Source organism: Hippichthys cyanospilos, chromosome 4 (assembly GCF_059441005.1).
Source record: "Hippichthys cyanospilos isolate Australia breed blue-spotted pipefish chromosome 4, RoL_Hcya_1.0, whole genome shotgun sequence".
NCBI lineage: Eukaryota > Metazoa > Chordata > Actinopteri > Syngnathiformes > Syngnathidae > Hippichthys > Hippichthys cyanospilos.
Window position 1 is genome coordinate 26,586,596 of NC_142372.1, and position 16,888 is coordinate 26,603,483.

Consider the following 16,888-nt stretch of genomic DNA (forward strand, 5'->3'; position numbering starts at 1 on the left):
TCCTCAAGGGCCAGTATCAATCAATCAATCAAAATTTATTTGTATAGCCCTGAATCACTGAATTCTCAAAGGGCTTCATAGGTGAAAAGACGTCATGTCGAGATTTCTTTTGAAAAAAGTCATAGAGAGTCATCTTTTTGGTGTAGGTACACAACAGCATCCCCTGTCAAAGCTCCCAGAAGGGGAAGGAAAAACTCAAATACCGCAATTTGGGGAAAATCAGAAACCTTCAGAAGGGACCACAGGTGGGAGCACACCCTTCCAGGCTCACAGGTTGAACTGGATGCTGCATGTACCAAATACAGACTAATACAGATACACAATTCAGACAAATACAGATACACAATACAGATTACAGAAAACATATTGTGCCATATGTCTTGTCTACAACACACCTGTTTCAAATGATTAGCTAATCAGCAAGTTCTGCATGAGCTTGAAAGATGCCGAGCATTTGAATCAGAGTTGGTATGAGGAACATTGAAAAGATGCCAAATACCGGCCCTTGAGGACTGGAGATTGAAAAATCGGATAAATGGATGACCTCCATACCATATTCAAGATTTAATCTTTGAATTTTGTGATTTTTTTTTTCAACTTGTTTCTTTTAACTTGTGAGTCCCTCATCAGGAGCACGAACGCAGGCAGACTACATGTTCGAATCTTGTCTTTGGCGGAAAGAAATGGAATTGAGTGTAATGATTGACTTGGGAAGACCCTCACGTGTGCGGCAGGCGTGATCCGGCACGTGGGCGACGCGCTGAAGGAGCACTCGTCCAAGTCCCGCGGCAAAGTGTGCGCCGTGGGCATCGCGCCATGGGGCATCGTGGACAACAAGGACGACCTCCTCGGCAGAGATGTGAGAGCCGCCTTCATTCACCATTTCGTTCCTTTCAGCCACATTTCGGCATTTTCATTGTACAACCTCAAAATTCAAGTGTGATTACATATCCACTGTGTCCACTGTAGTTGAGTTGGTGAATTCATAAACTCCGTTCCATTATTTGTGCACTAATACTTTGTTCTAAACATTGCTTTTGACTGTACAATGAATGTGTTGAGCAAAATTGTGTACAGAATTTGACTTGATGAAAGCGCAACACTGAACCGCAGCGCAAAGCTTGACCCCCCCAGCCATGCTCGATGAGGAGTGTTGCTCACTCCAATACAGTAATCCCTCGCTGTATCTATATTGTATTTTTACAATGTGGATATTTTTTACAGCGCATTGTGCTTTGAATCCTGACTGGCTCAGGGGCTTTACTGTTGTCTCGAAATAAAATATTGACGCTATACTGTATTGTTTTTTTACTTGTGAATTTATTACAAAAGACTAGAGGATCGAAAAGCTTGCTTTCGTCTCTCCTTTGTCTCTCCTGTAACTGCCGTGTGCGAACGTGCTAGTAAGCACAGCTTGGTCTCTGTGAGCCAATCACGTGACTCATAGGCGTGCCGAAAGGAAACACACACGTCTTGTGTTTCTACAGAGAGCAACAGAGAATGCACAGCTCTGGAAATCTGACTTTTATCTAGATTTCTTTTGTAATAAATCGAAATTTCAAGTGTATTGTATTATATAAGAGGCTTCACTTTAATTCAATGTCCGGGCACATCCGTTCTTTCTTTATCCCTCAGAAAAAGAAAGAGCTCAACAACTACTCGGGACGAAGAGGCATAGCTGGGACTGTGAAATACTCGAGTGACAATGTTTCCAACTTTGTATGACTATTTTAAAATGATTGTTTTAAACAAATTTCGGGCTTTAAAACAGGTTTCGATTTGGTTTTATTCTATAGTTTAATTTATTGTAAAATAATTAACAAAATAAAGCTGGCTACTTCACGGATTTTACTTTGCGCATGTTATTTTTGGAATGAAAGTCCCGCGATAAACGAGGGATTACTGTACAATAAAGACACATTTTCTTTCATTAGTAAGTTCTGTATTTCTCAGAAATGTGCAAGATTTGACTGAATGATCAAGCTACTGTACCTTCGACCTTAGGCTGCCATTTTGAAAATGTTTTGGTCAACTCAATACTGATGAATGGTGGACTCCCTACCTCGGGTTATATTGTCTTTTATGTGCTTAGAATTTAAGTAAATAAAATAAATGTCACTTTGATTCATGTACTTGACAATTCCAACAGATGTAACGGACAGAAAATTGCATCTGAAATTGGTCAGGCGGCCCTAAGATTCCCAATTTCCTTGTATAGCAGTTATAGAATGACAATAAAGGTGTTGTTGTTCTATTCGATACGCGCTTTGCAGGTGTCGCGTCCGTACGGCACCATGGGCAACCCGCTAAGCAAGCTGGCTGTGCTCAACGGCAGCCACTCACACTTCATCCTGGCTGATGACGGCACAAGTGGCAAGTATGGCGCCGAGGTGCGACTCCGCCGCCAACTGGAGAAGCATGTGGCGCTGCAGAAGATCAACACTCGTGAGTCGGTCGGAGCCACTCCACCGACGGGAAGGGATTTCTCCCCCCTACACTGCCTCGGCACCACTAAGCTCCGCCCCTCCGCACAGGTCTGGGCCAGGGCGTTCCCGTGGTGTGTTTGATCCTGGAGGGGGGCCCCAACATCATTTCGGTGGTCCTGGACTGCTTGCGAGAGGAGCCCCCTGTCCCCGTGGTGGTGTGCGACGGCAGCGGTCGAGCATCCGACATCATCTCTTTCGCGCACAGATACTGCCACCCTGACGGGTGAGCACTCACCTTCCTTGCTTCGCTATCTTGGTGCCACGCTTTTAGTCCTTAATTATTGGTCGGAGGCTTTCTCTGGACAAAAAGTGGTGCTTTGCCGCCATTTTGCTGTCCTGCACCAATGTTGAGTGAGACACTTCGTTAAGGTCAAAGGAACACTTTGCAGGTGAAGTCGGAGCTTCATTTAGACAAAAGTAGTGCTTTGCCAGCATCGTTTCAAGCTAAATCTGTTAGATTGGTGGGGTCCTGGCTATGGCCCGGGAGCAATTTCCTCAGGCTCAACAATTAAAAGAGAAAAGAGGGTGTGAAAAAAAATAGGTGCCACTATTACCAAATACATTTTTTTTTATGTACTGTAGAACTTGCAGAGAGATGTCTGAACTTGACCAACCTGAGATCTTAACGGGGAAAAATGGAAATAAAAATATTAATGCCACACATAATCAAATATTAAAAAGCCCCTTCCTGTGAACCTAATGGGGGAAATATGAAAATAAGTAACAATGTTAAAAACCACCAAATGTTAATACCCTTTCCTGGGATCTAGACATGGGGGAAAATGAAAAAAAAAATAATGTAACGCATAATTAAATGTTGATATCCCTTTTTCGGATCTTGACTGGGAAAATTGTGAAAAGAAATAACAATATTATTGCTATATACAACCAAATATTAATGCCCCTTTCTGTGAACTTAACAGGGGGGAAATATGAAAATAAATAACAATATTAATGCTACATATAACCAAATATTAATACTCCTTTTTTTGTGAACTTAACGAGGGTAAAAATTAAAATAATTTTAACACCACACATCACCAAATATTAATGCCACTTTCTGTGTTCCATAGTTTGGGGACCACTGTCTGTAGAGCTGCTCTGCAAAGAAACTACTTAAGACCATTTCTATTCGAAACAAAGAATTTGATTTTAGAAGCAAAAAAAAAAAAAAATTGTGTGTCCGATTTAAGTTTGTGTAACTTTTTAAGTTTGCTCTCAATGATCTAGGTCTTGTGGGATGGGCACGTGGCCGTGGGCCACCCAAAAGGACTTTTAACAGAAAGCCCTTCTGTGCCAGTATATCAAATCCACTTCAAAATGTCATCGCTTGCGCGTTCAATGAATGAATGAGTCAAAGAAGCAAGTAAGAAAATCCTTTATTTGTCCCACAGTAGAGAAATTGCTTTGGCAACAGCATTAGGGATAAAACAAGTGACACGCCAGATAAGAAAGATTACACACAGACTATATATATATATATATATATATATATATATATATATATATATATATATATATATATATATATATATATATATATATATATATATATATATATATATATATATATAAAATGTGCCTAAAAAAATAAATAAATACAATATAATAAGAAGGATGCACTGTACTGTGTAAGCAAAATAATTACACTGCATTAGGTAGATAGATTATTTCACATGTATTGCACAGTGAAGTATATTATTACACATGATAATAATAAATTACAGCATCATTAACTGTAACAGTGGTTTATCAGTGTTTGTTATTGAGTCACACAGCAGAAGGAAGGAAAGACCTGCGGAATCTCTCCTTCACATAGCGAGGGTGGTTCAGTCTGCCACTGAAGCACGGTCCAGCATAGATGTCAGTTTTGCCAGGATCCGTCTGTCGTCCACCTCCCGTACTGAGTCCAGAGAACAGCCTAGGACTGCGCTGGACTTCCTGATGACCTCATCCAGCCTCTTCCTCACCCTCTCAGTTATGCTGCTGCTCCAGCAAACCACACCGTACAGAATGGTTGATGCCACCAGAGTCATAGAAAGTCTTTAGCAGTGCCCCCTGCACTCCAAACGACCTCAATGTCCTAAGAAGTTAGAGCCTGCGCTGACCTTTCCCGCACAGTGCATCTGTATTGTGAGTCCAGTCCAGTTTGTGGTTAAGGTGCACACTCAGGTACTTGTAAGAGGCGACTCTCTCAATGTCCATACTCTGAATGTTCACCACTGAGGGGGCGGATGGGTGTCAGCGGAAATCCACCACCATCTCCTTGGTCTTCCGTGCATTAATGAGGGGGTGAGTTAGCCGACAGCAGTCCACAGAGTCCTGTGTCAGTTTCCTGTACTCTACATCATTGTCACCATTGATCAGGCCGACAATAGCAGAGTCATCAGAAATTTTCAGCAGGACACAGCCGTCTGTGTTGTATCTAAAATTTGCAGTCTAGAGGGTGAAAAGGAAGGGTGACAGCACTGTACCCTGGGGGACTCCCACACTACAGGTCAGGGGGGCAGACACACAATCCTGGGTTCTCACAAACTGGGGCCTGTTTGTGAGATAGTCCAAGATCCATCTTGCAGCTGTAGGTCCACTCCAGCTTGTCCCTCAGACGAGCCGGCTGGATGGTGTTGAAAGCGCTGGAGAAGTTGAAGAATAGGATCCTCACAGCACTGCCGGGCTTCTCCAGATGTGCTAGAGCACGATGAAACAGGAAGATCAGAGCGTCCTCCGTCCTGATACCGGATGGATAGGCGAACTGCAGTGTGTCCATAGCTGAGCCCACCTCACAGCGGAGGTGGCCCAGGATCAGCCTCTCCAGTGTCTTCATCGGGTGTGATGTTAGTGCCAGTGGCCTAAAGCTGCTGAGGTGTTTAGTGTGCGTCGTCTTGGGCACTGGAACTACACAGGAGGTCTTCCATAGCTGTGGTACAACCCTCAGCTTAAAGCTCTTGTTGAAGACATGCACCAAAATCCCACACAGTTCATCTGCGCAGGACTTCAGGAGCCTGGAGCTGATCCCTTCTGGCCCAGCTGCCTTCCGAGGCATCCTCCTCAGCTCATTCCTCACCTAGAGAGATGTGAAGGACAGGGGAGGAATAGGGGGCTGTGATTGTTCCTGAGATGGTGAGAGGGTGGTACGGTGTGTGGAGTAAGAGGTGTGAGGGGCTGGGACTGTTGGGGTCAGTCCAGCTGACAAGGAGTGGACTTGAAACTTCTGCAAGGGGGGAAGGCAGGATGTGTGACTGGTCAAATCGATTGAAATAATAGTTCAAGTCGTTTGCTCAGCTCTGGTCCCCCTCAACCTGAGGGTGGGGTGCTCTGAAGCCTGAGTTGGTCTTTAGGCTCCTCCACACCCCACTGATGTTCTGCTGCTGCAGCTGCTCCTCCATCTTTCTCCTGTACCTCGCCTTTGCGTCCCTGATCTTCCTTCTCAACTCCTTCTGTACCTGAAAGCTCTCTTCTTCTCCTTCAGCAGAGCTTTGATATTAGGGGTAATCCATGGTTTATTATTTGCAAAACACCTAGCCGTTCTGGCAGGGATAGTGTTCTCCAAACAAAAGTTTATGTAGCCTATTATAGACTAAGTCCCTCAGAGCCTCCTCGCTTTCAGCAGTCCACTTCCTTACCATACGGGCCTTAACAGGCTACCTGTGCACTGCAGTTTTATACATAGACTGCATATGGACAATGTTTTGGTCAGCTCTGCCCAAGGGAGGGAGAAGTGAAGCAGAATATGCCTCCCTGATGTTGGCATAAAATAAGTCCAATGTCCTATTGTCTCTGGTGGGACAGGTGATATACTGTGTGAAAGTTGGGGGTCATCTCGTCCCCGCGACTAGCACCGTTTGCTCTGAAACATTCCATTCTTACACTCCCTTGCACCCCATATCCTGTTATGTTCACTTTACAGTCTCACACACTCATACACAGAATGTAGCAACATCTAATGAACTACTTTAAGCTCAAACTCTTATATTCTTTATTCCCTCTCATGACCTCAGATGACTGAGGTCATCACTCGAATACCTTGTTTTATTGTTAAACACGAGCTAAAAATCAATAGCCATAAGCTAAAAATCAGTAAACAATTAAAGAATAGTAGAAAATTAAAAATCAGTAAAAAATTTCATTCTAGTGGAAAATCAGTAGAAATGTCATTCCCTCCTCATGGCCTCAGGTCCCTGAGGCCGCCTTCACATACTCATATCCCGGACTCCCGGAGGGCCACAGCTGTCTCCGCCTCCTGGGGGTCCTTCTGAGGGATCATCATGTACTGGCCACCCGGAGGGAGTGGCCCCAACGTGCGTTCAATTGTCTTAACAGTTAATGATCTGATACATGGAATACAGCAACATCTGGGTAACCCCAATTGGATCTATGTACGTGGGGTCTCCTTCATTCAACCATTCTTGCATGTCCCTTTTCTTCCTCACAAGGAAGGGGATTCTTCCCCACCATCCAACGCCTTCCCAATTTATTCTGGCCATGTCTAATGCTGTCACACTAATTGGCATGATCAGCGTTACTAGGGTGCACTTACCTGAGGCATTGGTGGGAAGCCTATCATACAACACTTTCGCTCCACACCACAGCTAAACATCAGCACCAGCGAGAGGAATTCCTGCTGGCAAAGACACATTTTCATTACACCATGACTCCTGGATATTTCCAATCCCAGGGCCAGTGCCGTTTAACTTTAGGCAGGTGAAATTTTGTTGTGCAACATGGGTGTCAAAAATGGGCTTATTCTTTTCCATATGTGTCAGTGGAAAGGCTGAGTCCAATTGGCTGCACTCTCCTTGGAGAGTCTTGTTATACAGGAAACCAAAGAGACAGGTTTTGGATACAGCAGTTGCTGCCATGATTTTTAAAACTGGTCTTGCACCTAAACATACCAAATAATTCTCGTTAGTATTGTTAGCGGCCTGTTCAGCCATCAGGAGCGTTAGTATTGTTAGCGGCCTGTTCAGCCATTAGGAGCCAATTATTAGTGACCGTAGAAATACCTGTGTCGGTTGTTTACACTTCAGATTTAGCAGTAGTTGTTGTGTCTGTGTCAGCGTCTTACCACCATCTTGCTCTGCTTCATACCATACCGTTCCATTACAGGAATGATACACCATCACTCGTTCTCCTTTCGCTCCATCACTTCTGTCATCCCACACTATATGTTCAAACGCCAACATAGTCCACACAAAGCACAAGCCAGCAAGCCAAATAGTCAATAAAGTTAAACATTTGCATCGTCATCGTCTTTGTTCAGACACTTTCGAGTCCGACTTTGATCCAATTCTCGCCATCGTCACATTCCCTCTCTTGACCTGCCCGTCCGGGCGGTCAACCTTTAAGCTCACCATTGGCAGGCACAAAGTCTGGGGCCGGGCGCAACTGTGAGTATTCGCAACACTTTTGTCCTTTAGTTTCTAATTGGGCGGCATGTGAAGTTCTAGCCAGAACCCTAAACGATCCTTTCCAGCGAGGTTCAGTCCACTTCCGGGAAAGCACCCTATGTCCATCAAACAACTTCCGCGATGCCTCCTCCCTCATCAGCTTCGGAGTCCTCTTACTCCCTGCACTAGTGGTGCCCCAGTCTCCTGCTAGCGCCGCCCAGGCGTCCGCATGGGCGACTCCACATTCCCCTGCTGCTCTCCGCGCACTCTCTTTTTCTCATTATTCACAGCCTGTTCAATCAACTGTATGGTCGCTGGCGTCATCTCAACGCAGTCATGTCAAAAATTGCACTTGTCGTCAGCATCACTGTAACCTGTTCGGTGACACTTTGAACCCCAATTCACCAAGTCGAGTAAGATATAAAGGAGTAAGATTTAAACGAATTTAAGCCAACTCACCAATTAATAAGTTGTCAACATATTGGATCAAATAGCGCCCTCCGGTACCTCTTCCGTTTGTTGCACTTCGCGCAAAAACTTATTTCAAAAATCCCAGAGCTTAGCCTCCTGCCTTGGGAGACGTGTGTGTATTGTAATGTTAAATCTAAAAACAAAATATTGTCTGTACTCTTCTGCCAGTAGCAGGCAGAAAAATGTATTAGCCAAATCAATCACAGTGAACTATTGTATTGTCGGGCTCAACCTGCTCAAACAGCGATGTTTGATAGCGGCACAAGAATGCAAGGGGTTTTCAGTAATTTTGTTAATTTTCCGAAGGTCATATGCCATATGTTAATTTACACAATTAGCTTTCAAAACTGGGAGAATGGGAGTGTTGACGGAGGAGTCCGATAACTCAAGGACTCCGACCTCCCACAGTTCCTAAAGAGTGTTAGTAATGCGACCTGCCAACTTAGGTTTGCATGTGCATTGGAGCACGCCAAAATGATGATGTGTAACTTTGAATGGTACCGAAAGAACGGGGTGGCAAAAACTTATGTCAGCGGGGCCCCCGGACCACAACAAGTCCAGCAACTTGTCCAAAAGCAGAGCGGCGTCCTTGTGGTCCGCGAGCTCCCTGCCGTGAAATCGAGAGCGTGTGACATGCTCCAACAACCCGGGATCCACAGCGTCAACCTGGATACAAAAACATTCAGTGCTCTGGGAATACATTACCAAGGAAATTTCACTTTGTGTTCAATCACTGGCCAATTTGCATGACCACACCATGGGTCCCAGTTCACGTGCCTCCCAGCCTGCTCCTACAGCCAGTTATGTGTGGTGTGAATGACTCACCTATCATGAACAATTGAGATCGCTTATCTGTCAGTGATGTGTACGTCGCAATGCCTCGTCTTTCCACAAAAACTTGGTGACTAGTCAATTTCCACTCATTGCCTTTGATTGTTTGAAATGCTTCCTAATAATTAAATCATCGTTGCAGGCATACAACAGTGTGAGATGGAGAGAGTCGGCTAAGGCAGGAGGAGAACAAATCTATTCAGGGATTTCACCGCAGGAATGTCAAGTAGACACTCCCTCCCTCCTTTAGTTCATGTAGATGGCTGCTTGTGTCTTTGTTCATAGGTCTTGCCACATGCGATGAATAGGTGTTTGATTTTCAGTCAACACCAAGCGGTGGGTGAGAGTTTGTCCAGCAATAGAAGTCATTTTGTGGTGTGGAGACAGGTAGAGTTGTGGGAAGACCAACAAAACCCATCTTTGGCCCAGTCATCGTCATCTGCATAGAGGTGGCTGATGATCGCCTGCTAGTGTGGCTTGCTCAGTTGTTGTTGTCGCCAGGGAGCAGGGCCATGCTGCTTAAGTCCTTGCTTCGTGGAGGTTGTCTTTCTCTGTCTCCCCTCGGGGGAGGAGGGCCCTGGTGCTGGCTTTGTTCTAGCCAAGGAAACGTGCACTGTCTCCACCAATGGTCCATACCGTCACACCTGAAGCAGCCTTGATTTGGAGCTTGGCGAGAGCCGCCTTGACCTCCGTTGGTGTTCCCCCTTCCACGACACGCCCTTCTGCCTCTCGCCAGCCGTCCCTCAACCATCCACATCCGTTGATCTGCCACCCCCTTTTTGGACTTTGTGTCCTTTGCTTTTTTTCCGCGCTTGTGCTAATTGAAGTCTCAGAAGCCGTTCCTGCATTCCTTTCACTCCCTCATCAGATTTGTTTTGCCTGTGAACATATGATTTTACGTGGTGAGTCACATGTTGATTAAAATAACCGTCATTCCTTCCAGCAGATCAAGGTCTTCAGAAAGCTTCTCCCTGACCTCCATGGAAAGTGTGTCTAGATGCACATGTCTACAAATCACATCAAGCGACTTGTCGCAAGATGGATGTGAACTGGTCTTATCTGTCAACGCGGTCTGGCAGGCATTGAGGTGTGCAGCGGGATCCATGGTGGGTTTCAAGTCTGGAAGTTTTGCTACGGCTGACGCGGAAGAAGGAAAGAGATCCTGGAGCACAGCAAACAGTTGCATGGTGAAAGGAGCATACAACCAATCGGGTTCAACCATATTAAGGATGGAACGCCTCAGGACTTCATCAGATTGGTGAATTGAGGAACAACATGCCTGGATTAATCTTACCATGTCGCCGCAAGCCAAATTCATACCATCAGTGTGTCTCCTGAAAGCTTGGATCCAGGGCTTGGCGCTACCCTTAATGCGGGGAGCATCTTCTGTAAAAAAATCAAAAATTTTCAACGTCATTTCTTGATAAACTAACCCAGGAGGGGCTGGTATCATAGGGTAACTTCTCATTGGTCAGGTATATCTATCAGATGGTCTAGTTTGAAATCCAGATTGTGGTCTGATCTGACTCTTTTCATAATTAGGGGTCAAACAGTTGTTGTCATTTGTTGCTTGTCTTCTCCAGTCATCCTCTGTTGAGTGTGCGCGTCGCATGTATGTGGCAAGAGGTGAGGAGTCAGTTGGAGGGGGGAGTGTGAAATCAAACAATGGGTTCCCCCTTCCCCTGTCTCAATGTCTGTCTACCCCATCCTGCTGCTGTGTCTGTTTTTTCCTCATACTGGCTCTAAATTTGTCCACTAAGGACAACCACTCTGGATCTTGGGATGCACATTGTCCACAGTTCGCCTGTCTAACTGCTCTGTCCAGTTGTATGTCTTTGAGTTGGGCGGTTGTCTGGTCAGTCACCACGATTTCCTGTCGATTTCCCCCGCCTTTGTCCTCTACAACAAGTTTTAGTCCGTCAGTCCTTTCAGTATTGGCAGTCCCTACAAAAATTCCTTCCCCACCCAGTTCGTAAACTGAGGCTTGTAAAGCTACTTTTTGACCATTAGATGCAGTTTGGGATGGCTCAGTGAGCTTGGGGGGTGCAGCGATGCTGCCCTGTTTTGCAACACCCAATGGCAGGTCAAAGTGACCCTCTTTTTACTCCTGACCAGCAGCCTCAGCAGTCATCATCAAACACATTTCATGCAAATTGCGCTGCAACTTATCATACTCCTTTATTTTTCTCTGGTTAAATTTCTCCTCTCTATCCATCCACTTTCCTCCATCTTCTCCCTCAACTCATTTTCCACTGCAATGACTTCCCTTTCTGCCATTTGAAAATACTTACCAAAATGTGCAAATGTACATTTATCTCTATTAACCTTTTTTATCCTCCTTCCATTTCACCCACACTTTTTCCACTTTGCTTGTTTTACTTTTTGCTTCTCCTTTTCCACACATGCTAACAACTGACTTTCTAGTTCCCTCCATAACTCATCCATTCTTTTATGCCATTTTCCACCATAACTTTCACAACCAAATTTACAACATTCTGCATCCCATTCTTCTGTAACTGCCGCGCTAACTTCGACATGTCCCATGTTCCAGGTTCTCCGCGAAACAATTCATCCTTCTTTAATTTCAGAAACAACTTCTGACACTGTTCTTTTCCTTCTTCATTTTCTTACTTTCTATTCCACTAATTAACTGTGATTCCAGCGTAATGACCATTAATCTTCGACCAGACTTCAGTCCGTTCGTCTGAAGTGCCACACCCGAGACCACTATCACACTTCCTCTTATTCGCCATCTCGAAATCCACCCGTGCGTGTCCCAATCACTTTTTACGCAGAACAATTTTAGTTTTCACACCGCTTCCACACTGATACGTAAATCCCAGATTTTAAACCGTATCGTAACCACGAATAGTTCCAAACTATTCTAGTAGGTAAATCCCAGATTTTATACCCTACTAACGTCCACACTATTACACTTTTACGCCGTTCCGCTCCTCCTTCCTCTTACAATTTAGCGTTGCCAATGTGCAGAATTTGAAAAGCCTACCTTGTTTCACTGTGGGCCCAAGAGGAAAGACGGTCGGACGTGTGGCTTCTTTATCAGGTCGTCACGTGGTGTGGACGTGGGTCCCGGACCCGAGTCCCAGACTCTTGTGGTTTTTCTCGAAGTCCCAGACTACTTGAAGTCCCAGACTTCTTTTACCTCTCTTGCATCACGTCGGGGTCACCATAAATTGTTGGAATTTATTTCTAAATCAACATGAACTCAAGTTAGTAATCTGACTCCAATTGCCAATTACCCAACTGCCACTCATCACTCAGGAAGCTGGCATTTTCACACATGAGTGGATTTATTCCTAACACACAGATCTAATACAAGCACCTTGGGCTCGGGTCCCTCTCAATACAACCCTGTACGCCTCTGTTGCCACCAGCAGACGTACTCTCATCCGAGTTGCCCAGCAATGAGTTATACTACACAATATGCAAATGGCACATCAACAAAGGCATCCTGGCATTATTTTATTGGCTATGTGTATACTGCAGTTAACTTTAGCTTGCTCTCATTGGTCTTTCTTCCCCTGCAGAATCGCTTGCTTACTCCTCCTGGTTGTAGTTTTCCTCAAAGTTGTTTCCCACCAGGTGCCTCTGGGTCATCTCGTCCCCGCAACTAGCACCGTTTGCTCTGAAACATTCCATTCTTACACTCCCTTGCACCCCATATCCTGTTATGTTCACTTTACAGTCTCGCACTCTCATACACAGAATGTAGCAACATCTAATGAACTACTTTAAGCTCAAACTCTTATATTCCTTTATTACGTAGTACTGAATATTACTGAAACGTACAGTATATACAAAAAGTGCAGAAAAATAAAAACTTAAGTAACTAAAATGGGGAAAAAAGTCCGTAGGCGGCTAAAGCTGTTGCCTACAGCAGCCAACATCCGCCGGTGCCGGAATTTGAAAGTGCATCCTTCCATTTTTGTGTAGGCTATGTGGCCCCTGAGACAAAACAAGTGCTTTGGCCAACATCTCGCGGCGTCTTCTTACTGAGGAGCTCCATTTGGCTAAAAGTAGTGCTTTTTCAGGTCTGTGAGCGAGGGCGTGAAGGAGCAGCTCCTGGTCACCATTCAGAAGACATTCAACTACGGCCGGACCCAAGCGCAGCAGATCTTCCTCATGGTCATGGAGTGCATGAAGAAGAAAGCTCTGGTGGGTGCTGGCGGACCTTTTCTCACATTCTAAGATTCCTCTCTTCACTACAAGAGATTTTGGACTCGAAAGTGAAAATCGGATGTTTTACTTGAAAGTATTTGAAAATACTTCCAAGTGACAATTTTATTTAGACCTTATGCTCCACATTTTGACTTCAAAGCGAGAATTATGAATTTATTATTATCAAGATGCCCACAGCCATAAATGTCAGGGACTCTTTGTTTTCTGTTAACATACAGTGGTACCTCTACTTAGGAACGCCTCGTTACGAAAAATTCAGCTTACAAGATGCCTCAGCGGAAAATATTGTTTCTAGAAACCAGAGAAAATTCAAGATATGAAAAGCCACATTGTTGGCATATGAGACACAAGACAAAAGCACTCGCTCCAACAAGACTGTAATGTTATACCTTATCACAACCATCTACCGTATTTGTTTGTTTGTCATGAAATTTTGTCATTTATTTATATGCCGGCTTGCCCATAAATACTGCCCACTTTTCATCTTTACGCATTTCATTCACTTTTTACCAACAATTTAAACCGTAGTACTCATGAACATCAAATCGACATTAGCTACGACTAACATCGTACATACTTACATAAAAACACATATGTAACATACCACTTTGGGCTGTCATGACTGACTTTGTTAGCGTTGTTAGCACATCGTTAGCACTATTGGAATGACCTCACATCAATGATATCTCACAGGAAGCACTTTGCATGACCCCAACTAAACTTTACATGCTCAAAATAATCTAAAAAATAAATGTTATTGTTCCTGTGTACTTGAATGATTCCTGGATCACTGCAAATTTAAAATAAAAAGGTACAAATTAAACTTGTAAAAAGGTGTCTCTTCAACGCACCAGCACCATCTCAAGGCAAACAAGTGAACTGCATTCATATTGTCAACTGCTACAATTAATATGATTTATTTAAAGGATTTAGGAGCCTTGTTTTATTGTTCTTTACATGATACAATGTTATTAATATGCACTAATGTAATACTAATATGTATTACCATTTTTGATGAATTTTTATCATTTAAGAGCAATTCTGGGGGCTTGGAAAAGATTAGGCTATTGACGTGTAAAAAGTAGCTCTACTTATAAAAGATTCATGTTACAAAATGACTTCTGGAACGAATTAACTTAGTAGAAGTACCACTGTAATCTATAATGTACTTTGTTATTGTCTTTCTATGCTTTGTAGAACTTAGGAAATGAATGCTCCTGGTTTGTGGGAAAAACAGCTGAGGAAGGTGTTTTTTTTGGGGGGGAGGGGGGGTACACCAATCGAGAGATGTTGGGGAAAGGCAACAAAATAGCTCTGTGGAAAAGCAAAGTGTATAAAATGTGAGGCATTGTGATGCGAGCGCGAGTGGTCTCATAGATGTCACGTGACCTTGTGATCCAAAGGCGATTGTGGGGTTAAAGACACACAAGTGTCCATTAGGGACACCAGCGGAAAGTCAAATCCCTCTGTTGTGATTAGGGAGGATCAGGGAAGGGGTCGGTGACGGCGTTTGCCTTCTCCTTTCAGATCACCGTGTTCCGGATGGGCAGCGAAGGCCAGCAGGACATTGAGATGTCCATCCTCACGGCGCTTCTTAAAGGTCAGAGTTCAGCCGCTCTGCATCACTTGACGCCGGTGGACGGGCGCAGTCATTGAGGCACGTTCGCGTGCAGGCACCAACGCCTCAGCGTGCGACCAGTTGAGCTTGGCTTTGGCGTGGAATCGCGTGGACATTGCTCGCAGTCAGATCTTCGTACACGGACACCACTGGCCCGTGAGTGCACCTCAGCACTTTTTACTCCCCCAAATAAAACTGTAAAAACCAATTCAAATCAAGTGAACAAATTCAAAAACAACAATCAAAATGAAATCCAAACAAAGTCTAATGAAAAATGCCACAATATGCCAACCTTGGTCCAGAATTGACGTGCGTGCTTGCGTGCAGCCGGTGACCCTGAATGAGCGGCCCAAAAGTCCGGCAGTGGCCCAGCGTGCAGCGGCCAAAGGCAAAACTCGAGGAAAGAAAGGGAAAGCTGGGAAGGCCAAAGCAGAACCCCCGGAGGAGATGGACCCCAGGAAGCTGGAGCTGCTGGGCTGGGTAACATGAGCATCGCCGATGGGCCAGCTGTCCAACGCTAATGGGCATACCACGGTGGCAGGTCAACTCTCTGGAGCAGGCCATGATGGACGCCTTGGTGCTGGACCGCGTAGACTTTGTCAAGCTTCTCATTGAGAACGGCGTCAACATTCATCACTTCCTCACCATCCCACGTCTGGAGGAGCTCTACAACACGGTGGCCCCATGTGATATGTGACATGACACGCGGGACAGAATGGCACGACGCCTCGTGTAACGCGACTGATGCTCGCGTGACGATTTTCTGCAAACTGAATGGCGACTCGGGACAGACTGGCACACATGACACACAAGACAGATTGACACGTGCGAGATTTGCATACGTGACATGTGACTTGACGTGCCAGTGACGCCTCTTACGTGACGTGGCTGGCGCGTGAAATGAACACCGTCACGTGACACCTTTACATTGCACACCCTCACTGTCAAACGTCTCTGGCGACAAATGACATAAGATGAACACGACGCTTACCTGACATGCAAGACGTGTGATGGACTCAAGAATTAAGCACCAAAATGCACAATAAATACAATATTGAAAGCACTCTCACGTGAGATAAAGGCTTTAGCCATCTTTGTGACCCCATGACGCCGACCAATAGTGGACCAGTAGCTTAGGGAGTCGTGACGCCGACCAATGGCAGACCAGCATTGTAGTGATGTAGGCAGTGACACGTGTGGTGACGTATGAGTGTGTGTCCTAGTAGATGTGCGCATGCTGACCGCCATGTTTGAGAAGAGAAGTTCTTTTTTTTTTTTTCAGTTCATAAGGCAAAAAGATGGCATAAATAGGGGACTTTTGTCCCCTATTTTGTCCCCTATTTATTTTCCCCTAAATAGGGGACAAAAAAATGCTGCGGCCCACATAGTAAGGTGAAAAAGTAAGGCAGGGACGTCGTAAACCAGGGGTCCACAATAGTAGGAAAACGATGACTTTTTATTTACACTTTTAACGCTAACTACCATCAAACATTTTTTAAACTATGTTTTTAAATAGCATTGCGGGCGTGCATGTGTTCTGCAGTAGTTGGACATCCGAGGCGTGCCCGTGGCAAGCGCATTTAAAGATAATTCGCCTAGTCTGGTATGGTTAAAGCATAATATGGCTTTTTTTTCCCCCCCCTTAAAACTAGATAATTGCGTGACAATCATACTTGATTTGACTTTACGGCCCTCTGACAGAAACTAGAAGTACCATTTGGCCCATGATTGAACTTCTGTCGGTTTTGTGTTGTTGTGGGTTAAAGTTTGTGTAGCTTCAGTTGTATGTTCTTGTTGTTTCCCCTGCGTCTGTCGTTATTGTGATTTGCCTCACCTGTCATCTGTGTGTTCCAGCCTCTTGTCTCAGCCCCACCCCGCCTCTTGTTGCTTCCCAG

General features: G+C 44.8%; 1 protein-coding gene across 2 annotated transcripts in view; it reads left to right on the plus strand.

The window, feature by feature from the left end:
• LOC148425209 (transient receptor potential cation channel subfamily M member 1-like) overlaps positions 1-16,888 on the plus strand; it is a 76,802-nt gene that overhangs the window by 10,204 nt on the left and 49,710 nt on the right. For both annotated transcript variants that reach the window (XM_088413892.1, XM_088413895.1), the window contains exons 5-12: positions 735-859; positions 2,274-2,445; positions 2,535-2,709; positions 13,228-13,351; positions 14,903-14,975; positions 15,049-15,149; positions 15,321-15,473; positions 15,535-15,669. In XM_088413892.1, coding sequence (XP_088270018.1) covers positions 735-859; positions 2,274-2,445; positions 2,535-2,709; positions 13,228-13,351; positions 14,903-14,975; positions 15,049-15,149; positions 15,321-15,473; positions 15,535-15,669 — 1,058 coding nt within the window. The remainder of the gene's footprint in view (positions 1-734; positions 860-2,273; positions 2,446-2,534; positions 2,710-13,227; positions 13,352-14,902; positions 14,976-15,048; positions 15,150-15,320; positions 15,474-15,534; positions 15,670-16,888) is intronic.